The sequence below is a fragment of the Rhinolophus sinicus genome, chromosome 12 (assembly GCF_057876585.1).
Source record: "Rhinolophus sinicus isolate RSI-liver-muscle chromosome 12, RSI-T2T, whole genome shotgun sequence".
Classification (NCBI taxonomy): Eukaryota; Metazoa; Chordata; class Mammalia; order Chiroptera; family Rhinolophidae; genus Rhinolophus; species Rhinolophus sinicus.
In genome coordinates, this window is record NC_142512.1 from 14,554,073 (window position 1) to 14,573,844 (window position 19,772).

General features: G+C 44.2%; 2 protein-coding genes across 3 annotated transcripts in view; one reads left to right on the top strand and one right to left on the bottom strand.

The window, feature by feature from the left end:
• Positions 1–17,857, top strand: LOC148756469 (Golgi SNAP receptor complex member 2-like). Its single transcript, XM_088801953.1, is given in 5 exon segments — positions 1–141; positions 9,505–9,613; positions 10,464–10,492; positions 10,495–10,595; positions 15,089–17,857. Coding segments are annotated over 5 exon segments (408 nt in total). The 5' UTR covers positions 1–134; the 3' UTR covers positions 15,251–17,857.
• LOC148756470 (reprimo-like protein) overlaps positions 17,826–19,772 on the bottom strand; it is a 20,369-nt gene continuing 18,422 nt past the window's right edge. Inside the window, exons 3-4 of one of the 2 annotated variants that reach the window (XM_088801955.1) lie at positions 19,105–19,173; positions 17,826–18,660 (exon numbers count right to left, since the gene is read on the bottom strand). The gene's annotated coding sequence lies outside the window, so the exon portion shown is untranslated. Of the gene's footprint in view, positions 18,661–19,104; positions 19,247–19,772 lie in introns of both variants that reach the window. The other variant, XM_088801954.1, reaches the window with a different exon arrangement.

Genomic DNA, 19,772 nt, shown 5'->3' on the forward strand with positions numbered 1-19,772 from the left:
GCCGCGTCGGGGCACGGGCGGGGTAAAGCCAGGCTGGGTGAGGCCCGTCTCCCGGGCTATAGCGTTAGGCATCCGCCAGTGTGGAGGCCGAGTTTCGGCCGGGGCGCAGCCGGGGGCAGCTCGGCATTGCTCGGATGGAGGGTGAGGTCTGGGTCCTGAGACGTTGGGCGGATGGCTGCTGTGATCGTGGGCCGTGACTACCTGTTGGGTAGAGTAGGTGAAGGGAAAGTCGCACCTACAGGGTATAATGCTTTGTCTCGCACCTACCAAATCAATGTGCTGCGGGTTGGTAGAGCTCGTGGGGAGACGGCCCCTGCACATAGGAGTTTACTGTTTAGTTGAGAAAGTCAGAGAACGTCCCCCAAAAAGAGCTAACGAGTGGCAGGATGAAATGGAGGGTAAAACGAGCAGTACTAACAGGATCAGCTTAAGCAACTTAGAAGGATCCATCACTGGGCTAATGTCAGAAAAAGTTTCATTATAGCTCCCAGCTCCTAAATGGAATCAGTCTCTACTTTTGGTTGAGTGTAATCTTGTTGCTGCCACATTTTGATTTTTTTCTTTTATTCTTATTTGATTTATACTAAAGACCAAATTTTCTGGTGCGAAGAAATTGCTGTATGAGTAGCATTAAGTGTTATTACTTGTTATTCATATCAAGTTCCAGATGACCTCTAAGGAAGTTGAATTTTGACTTAGCTACTCATAACTTAAATTCCTTGGTAGTGTCCTTTATTCGTATTGCCCTGCATTTTTGGAACTTGCAAAGATAGGTATTATATAGTTGAGTTCAGTTTGGTAATAGGGACCATGCTTTATCTGTTATTTTGGAAAAAAAGTTATAATTTATTTCATTTTTTTCTTGTACAATATATATAACATAAAATTTACCACTTTAACCATTTCTAGTGTACAATTCAGTGACATTAAGTACATTCACAATATTGTGTAACCATCACACAAGCTATCCATATCCAGAACATTTTTATCAGCCCAAACAGAAACTCATGTACCCATTAAGCTTTACCTCCCTATTCCTCCCTCCCAAGCCCCTGGTAGCCTCTGTTCTACTCTGTGTCTCTTAATTTACCTATTCCAGGTGTCATGTAAGTGGAATCATACAATGTATGTCCTTTAGTGTCTGGCTTATTTCACTTAGCATGTTTTCAGGGTTGATCTGTGTTGTAGCAGCATGTATCAGAATAGCATCTCTTTATGGTTAAATAACCTTGTGTGTGTGTGTGTGTGTGTGTGTGTGTGTGTGTAACAATTTGTTATCCATTCATCTGCTGACGTACACTTGGGTTATTAACACCTTTTGGCTGTTACGAATACTGCTACTACGAACGTTGATGTAAATCTGTTTGAGTCTTTGTTTTCAGTTTTTTGGAGTACATATCTATACCTATCCTGTTCTAACAATTTTCAATTTTATGTTGTAGTTTTGTTCTCATGAAAATGAAATGAAATAGGGCCTACCTCCCTAATGAATTCACAACAAAAGAAATGCTCTGAAGCATTAGGACTAAGAGGATGATGATCCTCTTACTCTCATTTTCTAAGTTTGGGGATTTCTTTTTACTTTAGTGATGAAGTATTTGCTTTGGGTGGGTGAAAATATAGACCCTACTTTGTAAAGGTATTAAAATGACAGAATTTGATCTTATGCTGGAGAGCCCTTGTCCCATATAAAAATTACAGAAAGGAACTTAAAAAATTAGACTTGTGAGTCAATTGAAAAAGGAATGAAGCACAAAATTATGCTCATGTTACTAAGAAAGGGTAGATCTTTTATAATACTGTGTTTCCCCGAAAATAAGATCTAGCCAGACCATCAGCTCTAATGCGTCTTTTAGAGCAAAAATTAATATAATATAAAAATAATATTGTATAAGACCTGTATAAGACCTGTATCTTATATTAAAATCAGACCAGGTATTATATTATATTATATTTTATATTATAGAGACTTGGTCTTATATTAAAATAAGACCGGGTCTTACATTAATTTTTGCTCCAAAAGACGCATCAGAGCTGATGGTTCAGCTAGGTCTTATTTTCAGGGAAAGATGGTAGTAAGGCACAGTGGGCTGAGTGTGCCTAAAGTTTATACAGCCTCATCTGGTTAGTTGATTTGGTTAAAGGATGTTGCTGGGGAGGCCGTGACCAGTTTATTCTCAAGAATAATTTTATTTAGAGAATCTCAGACTATACTTGTTATCAGTGCAGCGGGTAGCTGATCACAGAAAAATCTCGGTAGCTCAATTTTGTGTAAACTTCCGGAGAAGAGGAATACTAAATGGTGTCCCAAACAAGATTTGTGGAGTATCGATGAACTGCTTACCTTTGCAGGCCTCCAACAAACAACCTACCCTTGGACTCCATAGCAGAGCTCACCACCTTTTTCTGTCAAGGGCCACGTAATAGATATTGTAGGCTCTGCAGGCCAAACAGTCTCTGTGGCACCTACTCAATTATGCTGGTATGGCACGAGGGCAGCCATAGACAATATGTAAGCAAATGGATCTGAGTGTATTCCAATAAAACTTTATTTACAAAAACAGGCAGTGGGCCAAATTTGGGCTGTCACTTTTAGGCCCTCTATTACGCAGTCACTGATTCATTCAGCGAATATGGAGTACCTACTATGTGCCAGGCACCGTTCTCAGTGCTGGTAGTACAGCCCTCCCCTCAAGGAGTTGACCTTCTTTCATGCTGCAGTATATTCTGATCTGCCTTTCTCCTCAAATACTAAACCAGTGGGAGTTCCTGCTCTAGACCTCTTTGCCTCGTTTTCTTTATCTGTAAAATGATTGTTTGGGGCTGGTTAAGCTGTAAGGCTCCTTTCAGCTCCATAATAGTAGTGATTGAGTATCTTTCAAAGGAAACACATGGAACCCTGTGAGCATCAGAAATGAACTTCTGCATTCTCGGAAATCAATGATTATAGCTGAATTGACACAACAGTAACGGAACATATTAATTTTACTGGAACTTTGATCCCAATTTGTGATTATCTCTTGCTGTGTCCCTGAAAGTACATTGCAATTAGATAAACATTTTAACGTTAGGTATCTTAAAAACTCTTGAGCTGCCTGAAGAATGAATGGGAGAAAAATAAGCCGAATAAACATTTTACACTTAATGCATTAGAGTGAACTTTATAGAGGAGCCAATAGCCAGGCTTCTATTTTGAGATCCCAGTGGTTGTAAAGGTGCCCCATTTGCCCCCTCTGTAGTCCTGAAGTTGTGATTCAGTAGGTCTGGAACACAAGAAGCTCTATTTCTTAACAAACTCTGCAGGTGATTTTGATGAACAGGTGGGTTTAAGAACTATTACCTTATGTCACAACTAGTTTTTCCTTTTTTCCCCACTGATGAGAGCCTAGATACTGTATAGTAGAGGCCAGGTGGGTGAGGTGACAGTGACCAGATGGTTTTACTGCTGTAAACTCAAGTAAAAACAACACATTTGTCCAGGATGTATAGTTTCCACAGCATTCTTATATTGGATTTGGATCTACTTCCCTTTAAGTAATTGTGATTATTAATATCTCTACTTTACAGTTGAGGAAACTGAGGCACAAAGGAATTAAATAATTTGTTGTGTTCCTCAGCTGGTAAATAGTGGAACCAGAATTTCAACCCAGATCTTTTAACTCCAAAACTTTGTTTCCTGCTTATGGTGGTCAGAGGCAGCATGGATAGACTTTTAAAAGCAATTCTGCTTTAAAATTCTTCCTAGATCTACAGACCCTTTTTTAAAAATCAGCAACAGTGACCCTTGCTTACTTGCCACTAGGTCTCTGCTTGCTTATGTCATCTCCCAAGCCCATCAAGGACCCCATGCTGGATGCGGCTAGGATGTCTGATTTCTAGTGTCCACACCCAAGCCATGCATACTTGTGTGTCATGTTCCTTACTGGCTTCGAGTGTGTTCGAATTCCCAGTTCAGTTTAAAACAGATTTTTCACTTGGCATGTAGGAGCTCCCACCCTGCCATGCGTACTTGCTTTGTTGTTTTGCATATGTTTCCTCTCAGGCATGAAATGTAGAGATCGGAATCACTTTATTGGCTATATCTTTTCTAGTTCATTCGAAGCAAACAGATTGGATGGGGAAAGTCAGTACTGTTTCCCTGCAATTTCTTAAAGTTTATTCTTTTGGGCTTAGAAAATAGTAGAAGCTAGCTGAGTGTTTATGGGGTTTTGTGGGTGTTGGCCTCATCTCTGTCCCCGTTCTCATAGAATTTAGGAAGTGAAAGGCACGGGCAAGACCTTCCATGCCAACTCACTTTGGTCAGGAAGAGCCTCTATAACACCCAGGGCAGGCCTTGTACACCCTTTAAACATATAGAAGCTCTTGTGTGTTTTCCTTTTCTTGAACAGATAGTTCATAATTGTTCTTGTTGTTGTTGTTGTTGTGTGTTTTTTTTTCTTGTATTGAGCTGAAATCTGTCATCTTGAAATGTATTTGTACCTTTTAGTCCTGGGTCTCCCTTAAGGAGCAGCAACAGAGAGCAAGCCCCTTCCTCTTCCTGTAGGTCAACTCTAGATAAAACAAAGAGCAGCAGCTGCCTGTTTTACTTTTGTTTTTCCTTTCCTTTTCCAAGAGGCTTAGCATCACCAGCTCTTTTGACTGTTTCTCTTTATGATTTGACTTCTAAACTCTTCCTCAGTCATCCTGTTCCATCTCCTGTTGGGGGAAACCTTTCATTGATAGGGTCCCTTTAACAGATTGCTCCAAGAATTGGATGCCATTCTGGAGTATGCATTTGACTTTTTTTAAAATCTAAAGTCAAATACTTTTCATCCGGGACAAATTTTATCCTACTGTTTTAGCCTAAATGGAAAATGTTAATGTTTGTTTTGTTGCACAGGATCCCTCATGATAGCCCAGAATTGTGCAAATTTCATAAACATAAGTTGATTTTTAAAACTACTGAACAAAACATGGAGCCCAAGGCAGGGCCGTGGTGGCACACTGGGAATCTCTCCCTCAGTCTGTAGTGTCGTCACTCCATATTGATCAGAAGGTAGCATGTGAAACTATCAAATGCCTCTTGAAATCAGTATAAACTTACTGTGGTATCCTCAGTGTGTCGCTCCTTTCCCACTATGGACACACCTGTGGTTTTATTTCCCTCTTGCCCTTGTGGACTGTTGTGATTGTATATCTCACATTTTTGTTGAATGAATAAATGAGTGAATGGCTGAGTGAGTAAATAAATGAATGATAATACTTGTTAAACCATTGACTCTGCATCTGAAAAATTATTATGATTAGTTATTTTATATATGAAATATTTCAAACATATAAAAATAGAGAATAAGCCATGTGTTAGGGCTTATTTAGTACACATGCTTCAGGTCATTGATTTAAAGACACCAGTAGAATTGAAAGCTCCACAGCCATTCTCTTCCCTGGTGAGTACACGCATGTTCCTAGAAGTGGAATGCTGGGTCGTAGCATATACATGTATTTGACTTTCAGTTATTGTCAGAAATCTATTAAAAGTGTTGTTTCTACCAGTTTATAATCCTACCATGTGTGAGAGTTCTTGTTTCTCCCCGTCCTTATCAATGTGTTATCAAACTTTAAAATATTTGTCAATCTAATGGGAGAAATGTGTTTTCTCATTGTTTTTAATTTGCATCTGCCTGATGACTAGTAAAGTTGCGTATCTCTTCATGTATTTATTGACCATTTGTGTTTCCTGTTCTGTCAGTTGCCCTTTGCCCATTATATTCTGGACATTAGTTTTTGTTATCTGCTGCAGGTATCTTCCAGTCTTTGCCTGTCTTTTTATTTATGGTGCCTTTGGTGTAGAAAAGTTTTTTGTTTCAATTCAGTCAAATGTATCAGTCTTCTGTGGTTTGTGGTAGTTTGGGAGGGTAGTATTGTTTTTTCTTTTATGAAATCCATCTTTTACCTAAGTCTTAATATACTTATCTATATTTTCTTCAGAAAGTTTTAAAGCCTTCCTTTTTACATTTAGGTTGTAAACCATCTTGAGTTTCTTTTTGTATATTACGTGAGGTACCGTTTTTCCCTGTGGGTAACAAACTGAGCCTTCGGTGTTTATCTAAGTCCATTATTTTCCCATGGATTTATGTCACCAAATGCCCAAATATGTAGGACGGTTTCTGGCCTGGCCTGTATTCTTCCTCTTGAGTCAGGGTTAGGGGTTAGTTTGTCTATCTGTGTCTGTCTCTGCGTACTACTAGATCGTTTGAAGTAAGTCTCTGTGATAGTCTTTATAGCAGGTAGGACAAGTCATCCCTTTCATGCCTGTTCAGAGTGTCTCGGCTATTCTTTGCCCCTCCCCCCCCTTTTTTAGGACGTTCCTGTTCCTACCAATAATGTCACCAATTTTCAGATTTTCTCTGGTAAGCTACCTCTGAAAATTACCCTCACCGCCTACATCCAGGCCTCCAGTAAAGCCCTAATGTCCTTTCTGTCAGTGTTACCATCCAGTCCTCTGTAGCTGTTTCTACGGGTACCCCGATCCCGATGTTGTACCTCAAGTGGCATGCCTACATCTGCCTCCATGTCTTCACGTGCCCCATTCTTAAATGTCCGGACTTGGCCTTCCTGAAGTGCAGTCTGGTCTCGCAGACTCCAGTGGTGACCTCTAGTTACCCCTCGGGGCCACTGGTCTTGCCCAGGAGCGCTGTGGGAGTCATTAGAGGGCTGCCCTTGCTTCTGGCGCCATGGATCATGGTTAGAGGCTGCAGGGAAGCCCTGGAAAAGACTAGAGGCAAGTTGAAAGCAAATTTGGGTCCTGGCTTGTGTCTGTGCTTTTGGGGCCCCAGTTTGTGGTGCTCCTGGTGGAGGATGGGTGCTGGCCTTTCCCTCGGGGTTGGGGATCCTGTAAGAACTCAGCAGGCCCCCTGCATGTGGCTCTAACACCGAGAGATGGTAAGCACGAGGAGGTGGTTGTTGGGGGTAGTGTAAGAATATTGCGAGGACTCATCCCAGGACCCCCAGGAAGGGTTCTGAGGGTGACCTTGGCCAAGCCCTGGGGAGCCTCCGGAGAGTGCTCTGGGCCTGATGTCTCGGACCACGCCAGAGGGCCAGGGTGCAGTGTTGCTTTTCCAAATGAGATGGCAGCTGCCTCATTGCCAGGGAAAGATGTTTCCCAAACAGGAGATTCCTATCTTTGAGGGCCTTCCTCTGATGGTTTCCTCCAACTAATCGCCTCATCCCCTCTCCCGTCTGACCCCCGACCCTCTTCCTGGCAGGCCAGCCTGCTCATGACGCACATGACGTGCCTTGTATGCCTTTTTGCATATCATCTCCATATCTCCCGTCACCAAATTGTGTCTCCCTTCAAAATGATGTTGAGAACTCCACCTACAAAACTCCTTCCAGCTTCCTCTTTCTCGGCCCAGCCCTTTCCATCACTTGCCTTGGCCCCACTGCGCTGAGCTCGTCAGATTTCTATTTGTTTATGCTCGTATGTGTGAGTGTTCTCTTAAGTCTTCTTGGGACGTTTCTTGTTTCTCTGGCCTGTGTTCCTAATTACATCGTCTCAAGGACAAGGAGTATATCTCTCTTGCCCTTTGGCTCCCCCTAGTACAGACTAGTGCTCAGCACATTGGGTCAAACAACAGAGTGGGATTGGCTGGGTCCAGATCGAGGTTTATCATTTGCTTTGTGACCTTGAACAAGTTACATAACCTTTCTGGACTTCAGTTGTCTTATTTATAAAATGAGAATGACAATGTACTTTCCTCATAGGCTATTGACTTTGCAGAATGTCCCAGAGGTGGTAAGCACTCGGTAAATGCCGCCAATCGGTAGTATTAATACTAATGTTACCATATTACAAGCATGCCAAAACGGGTGGCCTTAAGTGCCACATACACATTTTACAGTTCAGTGATGCTGGCCGTTTCAGTCAGTTACATGTTGGCGTCGGAAACGTCTTTCCTGCCTAAAGCGCTGTGATCGCTCCTGTCTCACTCGTTTCCTCCCTCTCCCTTTGATAGGCAGGTCCATGAGATCCAGTGTCACATGGGACACTGGAGACGGCAGGCAAGCAGTCTGTGCACTGTGAGTAATTAGCTGTGGAGACCAGAGTCCTTTCTCTGATGACGCGGTGCTAATGGGATGGGTTTCCTGACTGCATTTCTGCTCGGAGGCTTACTGATTCCGCGTGGAAAGAGTTCTGTTGTTAGGGCACAGAAAATCCTATGGCACAGGCGCCGATTTCCCTGCTTGTGCTTTGGAATCCCACAAGTCTCACCCCCATTGCCCTTCCACTCGACTTGACATGGCCCCGTGGGAGTGGAAGTCCCCCCCCCCCCGCCATTTGTCTTAATCTAATTACCTAGTCCTTAGAGGAATCTGCTCCACAAAGTCAGAGATGTGCAACTGGAATTGGTCATTTCTTCTGAGCTGAGAACCATGGCTTTTTAGGACGGTTATTCAGAAATGAATGGCAATATTAATTAGTTTTGGAAAACACCATGGTTTCTTTGGAGAAGACAGCTGCTTTGTGTTTTTAGTTTCTTTTCCATAAGAAAAGGTCCTTTTCCTGAGTTGGCCGTGCAGACACTCCTGCTGACCCACACACTGCAGAAACTGTCTGGTCACCTCACTGCTTGGCTGTCACCATGCCCATTTATCCTGTTTCCTCCTGTCTCCTTTCTGAGGCCTCAAAAGTACCTCTTGTTTTGCTTCCGTGCCCCCCCCTTGTTCTCGCTGACCTAGGAAAGTGACATTGCTGTCATTTCTTTCTGGGGCAAGAAGCATTCTGGGTGCCTTCTTTTGGGCACGGTTTAGTTTGTGTCCATCGACATTGTTTGCTTTCCCAACAATCTCATTGTTACATGATTAGGAATGGAAAAGAGGTCATTTTGACTCTTTATCACAAGGGATAAGGAAAATGACTGTATTTATCATATCTTTACCTCTGTGGCTTCTTTCCTGGGCCTTTCCTAACAATATTGGTCTATTTTGGGGGCTCCAACAGCCTGCACATTCTTATGGAAAGCCTTAAGGGAACGCTTCTCTATGTTCAATTACTAATCCTCCCCTTTGTGCTTTCTTTTACCCTCATGATTGGAGGGAATTCAATTGTCGGTCTTTCTACTAGATATTTACAGTCCATATCGGAGAATAATCGCAAAGGAAAAGAGACCTCTTTCTGTATCAGAAAATACTGCATTTTGCTTCAAAAATTTATTTGTACAACCTTTAAATGTTTGTTTTATTTTCTAAAGGCGAGAAATTTATTTCTGCAGATTTACCCAGCTTGTTAAAAAATTGGCATTGTTATGGCATTAAATGCTATTTATATTTGAAACGACATTTACAGAGTCTGTTAGTATAACTTAAATTTTTTTCCATTATTCATTAGTGTATGCATGTTTCTCCTTTTGAAACACATATCTCTGAGTCTGTTGGGTATGGAAAAAAGATTATGTTTGATTTATCACTCTAATTTAAGTTCACTGTCTCTTTTCCAGCGATTCTTATTTTTTTCTTTTTGTACAGTAATAGAAAACGAAATCCAAGCAAGCATAGACCAGATATTCAGCCATGTAGAACGTCTGGAGATTTTGTCCAGCAAGGAGCCCCCTAACAAAAGACAGAATGCCAAACTGTGAGTGCTGTGACCCCCCAGGCCCCCAACACAGGCCCTTCTCCGGGGGGGGGGGGGCTATCAAATAGTGTGAATCTCCATTTACACATTGAAAAATTGAGACTGTGCAAAGATGAAGTCTCCATAAAGCGCACAGTTCTGTTTGAGTGATACTCTCTCACAATAAAACGCCTGTGAGGTTAGTGGCTCAGAAGTCTTGTGTCTCCTTACCCATCTGTGTCACTTTGAAATTCTGCCTCCGGTGCTGTTTTTCTGACCAGACCCATGGCCACTTGAAGCCTAGTGCTGCCAGAGCATTTCCTCTGCCCTTTGGTTCTCGTTCCGTTCTTGGGTTGAAATGAATCTTGCTCTTAATCACTTTAGTTGGTCTATTTGTAATGAAATACCGATCTAATGTTTGATACTCCCCCTTGAAATTAAAATGAAACGACTCTCACAACCTCCACCCCAGCCCCTGCTCCCAAAAGTTTTATGAAACTTTGTTGATGCTTTACTCCAAAGATGGCCTTGGGCTTCTTCCAGGAGAGCGATATAATCCATAGCAGGTCAGGAAGAGGTCATCGAGCCTGCTTCCTGTCACCTGTTCCCTGTCATGCATCCAGAATCAGAGACCAGCAGGTATTTAAGTCAAGCTGCTGGGTTCTCGTGTGCTGCAGCCCTACTTTAACCACAAGCTACTTCTTCAGTTTCAACATCATTGGTCAAACTCCGATTATTTGGGGGAGGGATAGCATGAAGTGGTGTAGAGAGAAGTAAGAAAATGTGTTCTCTCCTGAATATAAAGCCTGGTGACCGCAAATTGTGCCGCCCTGGGGTCCTGGAATGGAATCTCTCTCTCTTTCAATTCTAGTCGTGTCGACCAGTTAAAGTATGATGTCCAGACCTGCAGACTGCTCTCAGAAACTTCTAGCATCGGCGATACACAAGGGAGCAGCAGGAGAGACAGCGAGAGGAGCTGCTGTCTCGCACTTTCACCACCAGTGTAAGCCAGGGGCCTGGATGGGGGTCTGCAGGTACGTGACAGCTATTGGAGCTGGCGCTCAGGTCTCTGAGCTTCATCCTCTTAGGGGGTGTCTGAAGCAGGCTGATGAGGAGGAGACCAGCTGGAAATGGCAGTGGACTTTGTGCATTGCCTCAGAGACTGTACCTACGCAGGGAATCTCTTTTCTAACACAGAAACCCGAAGAGGAAGCAGTTAACTTGAGTAAATGGGCAGAGGTGAAAATTACCTGGTGTGACTGGGCCACTGCAGAGAGGTCACAGTTGACATGCTGGAAACGGTTTTCTGATCAGATAGAGACAGATGATTAAAACTTCGGCCATCTGTAGTGAGGGCAGCATTTCCAAGCTGCCTTCAGGCAATGGCCAGTATGCTGTGTGTGTGTGTGGTTCCAGGGTCAGATGCATTACAATGTTTTCATCCCTCATCTGAGCAGCCATTTGGAGGAATTTGTAGACGGATTGCTTGACTTGAGCGTGTTTGAAAGTGGCCTGTAGGTTTGCGTGTTTGAGTTTGCAGAGCGCTCTTGTCCCTGCCCTTGGGGCTTAGGCTCATTTCCTGCACATGGCTGTAGAGTGGACTGGCCTTCTGGTGTCCTGCATTATATAGTCCAGCAAATAAGGGCGGTTTTTTGTTATTTATTTATTTATTCATTCATTCATTCATTCATTTATTTATTTTGGTATTTTGTTTTTTTTCATAGAGATGTTCATTTTCTAGAGGTCTTAGGTTTCAAAGCGCACAATCACTTCCCATTGTGCAGGTATTTAAGTCTCTTCGCTGTGTCCACACTTTCCCCAGGTGTTTCAGGATGAGCCTCTGTAGTTTCTGTTTCTCTAGAGCAAGCCGCCCAGCACCAATTACTAACAATTGAAAAGTGTGATGAAGATGTGTCAGTAGTGTAGTGGTGAGATAGCCGACTTTCAGAGTGTCATGAACTGTACGACTCACTAAAAGATGTTGGGTGGGCTTTTGATAGTAATGGCATTGGTTATTCAGGCCTCTTTTAGGCCAGAGATGATAGCTGAGAATTATTTTGTGTCTTATCAGCCTGGTGTGATGCTGTAAATACAGTGGGCTATTAATAAAAACTGACTTTCTGAATGAACTTCTCCTTGTTATTCTGTGATCTGGAGTTATCATACGTTTTTCTGAGAGATAATGGCCTTTCAGGTGGGAGGGTAAGAAAGATTTATATATAAAAGGCATTTAACAAATGCTTGCCAAATAAATGTATGAAGCCTCTAATAGACTCATTCAAACACTAGAGTCTTGTGCTCCTGTGAGCATGAGCTGTAATGCAGAACAGCACTTAAGATGCTGAGAATAAAACGTGTGAAAAAATTATGACTCCTTCCTGTGAGAAAAGCCTGTGTGAGCAAGCGGGATTGAAAATGTGTACATGAAAAATGATTTTTCACTTGAATAGCAAAGAAAATGTGGTTTAATGTCTTTGTGATGATGAAAAGTGGTAAAAATGGTCCTGGTTGGCAAAAGAATTTGTGATTGTCAGGAGGCGGTAAGAGAACAGTATTACTGCTGGTCGTGACTTGTTTCTGTGTACAGTCTGTGTGAGTGTATCTACGTCAGCGTAAAGTTAGAGCCAGTGTTAGAGCCTAGGATTGGTTGTGGTGTTTCTCCCGCAGGATGGTTAAGAGCTGGCTCTACACTCGGTAGGGATCTATGCCGCCGGACTTAGCAGCTCTGTGAGGTGTTGGGCATGTTATTCCACCGTCTGGGCTTCAGTTTCTTCATCTCAAAAATGGGGATAATGTAGTAACCACCTCGTAAGGTTAGGGTGAGGAACAAGGGAGCTTAGGGTAGTGAGCGTGCAAAGTGGAAAGTACTTGGTCAGTATTAGTTTTTGTCTCTCTCCCTTCTGTACAGACTTTTCTTGCCTGCTTGGGAGAATAGTCCCGTCTGAACACCCATAGGCCTTCAACAGAAAGCACAGTTCCTTCTATCCTTATTCTCAGTCTAATTGGAGAATAAGTTGTGGCTAAAATTGCTAAAGGACAAAAGCAAATACTGAACACTATATTAAGGGGAAGCCAAGTAAAGGAACTTTTGGAACAAGCTGGGTTAGTGAGTGATCAGAGAAAGCTTTCAGAGAAGCCCAGTGAGGTCTTGAAGGAATAGAGTTTTTCCTAAGTGAATGTAATGATGCAGAGGCAGGAATTAGCAAGACTTGTGCAGTGGATCTCATTTGGAGAGTAACGGTCTGAGGAGCGTGGACACAGGCCACCCCAGACCTTCGCTTTGCCTTTTCTTCTCTGTTAGGCTCCTCTGGTTCTTGCACCGTTCCCGCTGGCTGTTCTGGCTTGGCCTTGGCCAAAAGGTTGCAGTGCTGATGGTCTGAAGTGTGGTCTCTGACAGCTTCACGGCGCCCCCCTTTCAGAACAGCCACCTGTGTGATCTAAACTGATACGTGTTGATTCATCTGCCCTTTCTATAGAAAACTACTGGCCTTCCCACATCTCAGAAAAACCCTTTTAGGGCAGGACTGACCATAAAGGAGCCTCCCCAACTCCCAAAACGACACAACGTCGACCAGGGAGGATTAGAGCTTCTTGTTAAAGCAAACGTTAGCTTCCTGCCGAAGTCCGCTATCCCTGAGGAGTGCACGCCACTCCTGCCCCTCCCTGCACGGTCACCAGAAGTGACGTCTGGGAAGCCTGGTGAGGCCGTCGGAGGCTGGGGTGTGAGGTTTCCAGCCCGGTTTCCTCTGCACACCCATGACCATCTATCTTCTGTCACTTGATTGCTTCTGCCTGCCTCCCACAGCACCTGTCAGGCAATTTTCTGGTTTAACCACTTGAAAGTGGGAGAGAGCATGAAGGAGCTGGGTCCTGATTTGGGGAAATTTATTTCGTGGTTGAAAACAAATACTGTTTTTGAAATTTATAGTAATTTTCAAGTGATGTTTCATAGCTTGATACTTGAACTGCAGGCAGTGAGGAAATGATCTGCGCTTTTAGAGCGAAGCATAATCTTTAGGAAAAGTCTAACGTTTACCGCCCTTTTTGTGGAAGAAACATGTCTCTGGTCTCCGCTGGCAGTAATCAAGCTTGACTGGAGAAATCCCTCTCCGTGAGACTTTATCAGCGGTCTGGGCAGAACGGAGGTGGGAATTCCTGTCTGTGGTGCCTCGTGTCATTCTCACCGGTCTAGTCTCCTCTCAGTTGCTCGTTAATGTGTTGTTCATTTAAACAAATGGGTGTGGGCATTAGTTAGATGCCATCCGTACAAATACAGTTGGTAATGTGTATAGGTGTAATTTGGTGTCTGCCCAGCAGTCATTTATTTCATAAGGCATTGAATGTGCTTAAAAATGAAAATTAGAAAGCAAAGAAGGACAGGCTGGGTGGTTTAGGAATGAAATACCCTTTTGTTTTTTGTGGGGGGTGCTGACAATTATATAAGGGGTTTTATGTCGTTGTGTGGTGTCAGTCAGTTGTGTTTCTGTCGTTCCGTCTTGGGCCACTTCAAACCGTCTCCTAAACATGGACTCTGACCCACACATTGTACTCAGTACAATCTCCAAGATTTCTTCTCTGCAAAATAGAGCAGAAATCTGATAGCAAGGATTTTGGAGCTACGGAGTAGGGCAAATGTTTTTTGATGTTGCTTTTTTTAAATATAAAATAATTTAAAATTTTTTATTAAGGTGTCATGTACATATAGGGAGGTATACAGATCCTATTGTATGGGTCATGGACTCTTGACAAATGCACACACCTTTGTAACTCACACTGTATCAAGATCATTTTCGTCACCCCTGAAAGATTACTTGTGCCCTTTCCCTGTCAGTCTACCCCTCCCCGCCCGGGCTACCACTGTTCAGATTTATTTCACCATAAATTAGTTTTGCCTGTTATTGAACTGCATATAAATGTATTCATATGACTATTTTGTGTGTGGCTTCTTCTTCTCAGGAATGTTTTCCAGGTTCATTCGTATTGTTACATGTTGGTAATTAGGTCCTTTTTATTGCTGAGGAGTATCCCTTTGTTAAATGTATTATGAAGTACATGTTCATCCTCTGGTGATATGCAGCTGGATTGTTTCTAGTTTTGGATACTCTGCTTTCTTCTACAAGCTTTATTATAGTTTCAGCTTTTATGTTTAATTCTATAATCCATCTGAAATTAATTTTCGTGTTTCATGTGAATTGAGGATCATTGTTTTACACACATACATATATATACTATATGTGAGATGTGTGTGTATCTTATATATGTGTGTGATATTTATTCTGTAGCCAGTTGTTCCAGCACATGTATGGAAAAGACTTTTCTTTTGCCCTTGCCTTGATCTGCTACCTTGATCAGAAGTCATTTGCCCATATGAGAGTGATGTGTTTTCAGCGTGACCAAGAAACTGTCTGTTGGACAAGTCCCATCTCATACTGACATTGACCCACCTTTGCAAAACGCGTTGATCTTTGTTTCCGTCTCTCTCCTTGTCTGCCCCAGGGGACTCAGAAGAAGATCCTGGACATTGCCAACATGCTGGGCTTGTCCAATACGGTGATGCGGCTCATTGAGAAGCGGGCTTTCCAGGACAAGTCCTTCATGATCGGGGGGATGCTCGTCACCTGTGTGGTCATGTTCCTCGTGGTGCAGTACCTGACATGAGCCAGCCAAGCCCAGCAGCTGAATGGCGTTCCAGTGCATGAGTGTGTGTGAGTGTGTGTGCGCGTGAAAATGGGAGCGCTGCCCAGAGGCTCCCTTTTGAAATGTGTGTCCCTTGTAACTGTGAAGGCCACTCCGAAGTCAATGTGATCTGTAACCTCGTGGGAGTTTCCAACCTGCTCTGTTTTCTGTGACATCTTGGAGGGGAAGCTAGTGCTATCAAGATTCATGGTGCTTAGGAAATGAAAGAAGTACCTGATCTCTCTCTCTCACTCTCACTCTTTCTGGGGGAGGAAGTGATGTAAGGATAAGGATAAGTGATGATGAAGGAAGGGGAAGGAAAAGAAAAGCTTTGGTGGTTTTGTCCACATAGCCCATGTGCGCCCCGGGAAGGCTTTCACGGTGAGCCTTATGGACAGGGCTCCTCACACGTTGTCACCATTCGGTCTTTCTGGCTCCTACTGGGGACGCTGGAGCAGAAGCGGAGAGGAGGATGGAAGAGGTCTCCTTTTATTGTGCACATTGTACTGGATTGATTCGCATACTCTTGCTACTAGCAGCCTCCCCCACTCCCAAAACGACACTGCTAATACTTGTCACCCTCCCCGGAAGCAACTACCTAGAGGAACAGGCATGGATGCCGTGCTGACGAGTCACATTTCCCATCACAGTTGTTGGCTGCTTCTCCTTCCTAAAGTGAGGCCACTGTTACTGTTCTGGGCATGTTCAGTGTTGAGTCTGAAGACCCTAGTCACTGTGTTTTGGGGGGTAGTTAATAGAATGATAGGCTTTTGAGGTTCCAAGACTGCACCCTGGCACCCATGCCCAGGCTTTGGTGGGCCTTTACCCCTTACACAGTAGCTCTGACCAAAGGTTCATGATTTGTCACGTACAGTCTTATGTCTAGTTTTAGCATCTCTAATTCTTTGGCTCTCTTCCTTTCTTTGTTGAAATGTATTAGGAACTGCCAGCCAAGTCCCCATTCTGCCCAGCCAGTGTGGGCAGATGCCACCCTGAAACCACCCTGGTGTCCTTGCGAGACACTGTTTTCCAGACCAGGACCCTTTTCCTTCTCTGACCAACCCTGGACTAAGGCTGTACCACTCCCTGGTGTAGTGTGGAGTTTATTGTAAAGCCAGTCTGTCATTTGTGATTAATAACTGAAATTACCAGGAAGACATGGTTAGCATATTTGTTCCGTCCATTTCAGGCCCTACCAGCTCTAGGCTCAGTAACCTTATGGCCAGACATAAAGTAGCACTCAAAAATTCCCAGAAATCCTGGAAAGCCGGTCAGTATTAACCGCACCTTTGATTGTCATGCCCCACTTCCTGTCTTTGTTTCCTGTTACTTGGACTGTCTTCTGTTTTCCTTCCCTTTTCTGTGTGTGTTCCATTCCATCTCCTTTACTCACCTCCCAACTGTTTCTGTAGCAATATCGGTCTTTTCAGCCACACAGTGGCATAGATCCCTTTTGGTGAATGTTTTTCTTAATAGTCACGGATGTTTAACATGAGTTTCCTAGGTACTGATTTCACACTTTTAGTGGGATTGCCATTGCTCCTACCCCTCTGGACTTAACAGGGCCATGGGTTTCCAAGAAGGGGGAAATCTCTGACCCCTTCATAAAAGGATTGAGGGTCCTGCCAGAATGAAAATAGTGGCTTGGAGGGTGAAGAAAGGGGTTGAGGCATCTTTAGCCCCAGATCTCACTTTGGAGAGGCAGTTTGAAATTTCCCTCACACCCGGCAACCTTGCCATCTTAGGGACCCACCACAGGGCTCCTAGCAGTCCATGAAACAGGTGTTTAAACGACACAGACCTGGCTGTCCTATCCCCTGGGCCCTGAAGATCCTGCCAGACAGTGCACTTTAGAGGAAGGTGTACAAGGAGCAGCTAAGCCATTTGGACTTGAACTCCAGGAGGCCGAACCTCCCCCTACCCTGCCCTCCGTTGGCTGATGTGACATCTATTTGTAGTATACACCAGGGAATTTCCACGCTTGCCTTTATGGTAATTGTTGGACTTGAACCAGAAGTAAGGCCTTCCTTCATGCTACAACTTCAGAGCCATTCTCCCTACTTTAGAAAACTGGGGGCAGTAGGTGGGTCTTTACCATCCTGGGTAGGGAACAGCCGCCACAGTGTGTCTTTGAAAAACATACCTTGGCCTAACTGGGTACTTTCCAGTCCACAGAATGTAGGGGAGGGTCCCAGGCCAGAGAAAGAGCATCCCTTAGTGACGTCAGGGTGAATTCTTAGGTTGAGCTGGTGCAACAATCGCCAGTAGACAGACAGCCTCTACAACCTTGTACAGGCTTTTCGTACAAGGTTTGCCTTCTGTGGTTTAAGAAAGATGGGTTGTCAAGGAACTTGGGGATATCTCCATTCTGTGGAATTTACTCGAGGTGTGACAACCTTAAGACAAGCCAAACTCAAAGACCAAGTAGGTAGGAGAGTCAATTGTATAGCTCGCTTCATTGCTGGGTTTTCCTAAGTCCTTTGCCTTGAAGAATTGTAATGGGTTTGATTCACAAATTTGGACTTGCACCCATTGTTTTTGAAACACACCAATTGAATAAAGTTGAGATTTGTTTTATTTAGAAAACTATATTTTATAAAGCAATTTGGCATTCATTGTGATAACTAATGACCCCTTTTTTAAGTTTCCAGGGGCTGGGCAGGCTGCCTCAGAAGCAGCTGGGAAACTTTTTAAATGATAGATTCCTGGGGCCTACCCCAAACCTCTGAATTAGACTACTTTAGGTGTCTAAGGTAATTCTGATGTGTGCGTTTTAGAACCATTGTCTTTTAGACAGAAGGCTTTTGTCTTAGTTGTACTGAGCTTGGCATCAGATGACTTGAATTCCAATCCTCACTTTATTACTTACTAGCCCTCGCTCCCCGTCTTTGTTTCTCAGCCTCAGTGTCCTTGTATGTGAAACGGGGATGGTAATAATGACCTTCACAGAACTGCAGAGAGGACAGAATGATCAAGCATATGGATTAGTGAGGATGCTCTGGGCTGCAAGTACCACCCCCTCCAATTCAATGCAGCTTAGGCAGTAAGAACTCGTGGCTCTGGGGCAGGCGGCTGGATTGGTTGATTCAGGGCTCAGTGCCCTCAGCCATCGAGGGCAGGCTTGGGCTGCCTAGGTTCCCTGAGAGCGTGGAACTCTGGAGAGGGGGTGTAGGAGAGGCTGGAATTGTTGGCTGTTAAAGTTCATTCATTCCCTCATTCAGGACTAATTGAGCACCCACTGTGTGCCAGTCATGGGGTTGGGCCTTGGGAATACAAACCTAATTCAACGAGGTCCTCACGGTTTCTGAAGATCTGGAATTAGGACAGGGAATGGCTGGGATGGCTCGTCTCTGTTCCATGATGTCTGGGGCCTCAGCTGGAAGATTCCAAGGCTGGGGAGGAGAATTACGTGAAGGTTCACTCACATGTCTGGTGCTTGATGGGGCTGAGCTCCGTGGCTGGGGCTGTCCACTGGAACACCTGCACAGCTTTGTGTATCAGGGCTTCCTCACAACATGGGACTGGGTTCCCAGGGTACATGGCTCAAAGGAGAGCCCAGGTGGGGCTGCATCCTTTTTATGACCAACCCTCAGAAGTCACATGGCACAGTTCTGCCATACTCCTTGGGATGTGGCAGTCACAAGCCTCCACCACCCCTCGGCCGATGTGTTGGTCACAGTGTTAAGAGGAGCACATGGGATGGGATAAACCCCTGAGCACAGCCATCTTTGGAAAGTAGAGTCTGCTACACTCCCCTTGAATAATGTACACGTCTAGCTCACAACAATACAATGCACAAACTTCATCACCATAGGTATCATGTAGCATCTACTCACCTGAGACACTAGGGGAGGCTTTTGAGCTGAATCTCAGCTGAGTCAGAGTACAGCTTGAGAGGAAGGTCTCTGCAGAGGAAACAGTGTAGAGCAAAAGGGTGTGTCCTGGGGGGGGCAGGGATTCCTATGGCTGGAGCTCAGGCTTTGGGAACAGACACAGTGAGTCAGAGCAGGCTCATTGCTCTTTCCCCAACTCCATTCCCTGCCCCTCTGCACACAGTAGGCATTTAATAAATACTGATTGAAACTGGGATGACTGTGTATCAAAGACAGAAAACCATATCCCAGAGTGAATCAGTGGGCCTCCTGGAGGTGGCATGGGATGAAGACAGGCAAGAAGTCACTTTCTTACTGTAGGAACTTGGGGTCCTTTTCTTTAGTTGCTGGCTTTCTAACATTTTTCAGTGTCTGAAAGAGTCCACAGGAGCTGGTAACAGTACCTGAATCACTTCTCTTTCCTATCCCTCTCCTCCAGCAAGATTCTTGGGTCCTCTTTCCTGTCTACTGGACCTCAACCCACACTCACTGCTGCCCCATGTAGGGTGGGGAGGAGGCAGATGGCCCAGGAGACAGGGATGGGGGAGTGAATGGGCCAGGAGGGGGGATGGAGAGGAGGGGAAAAGAAAGGAGGAGGAGAGAGAAAATTGAATCTGTGAGTATATGCCCAG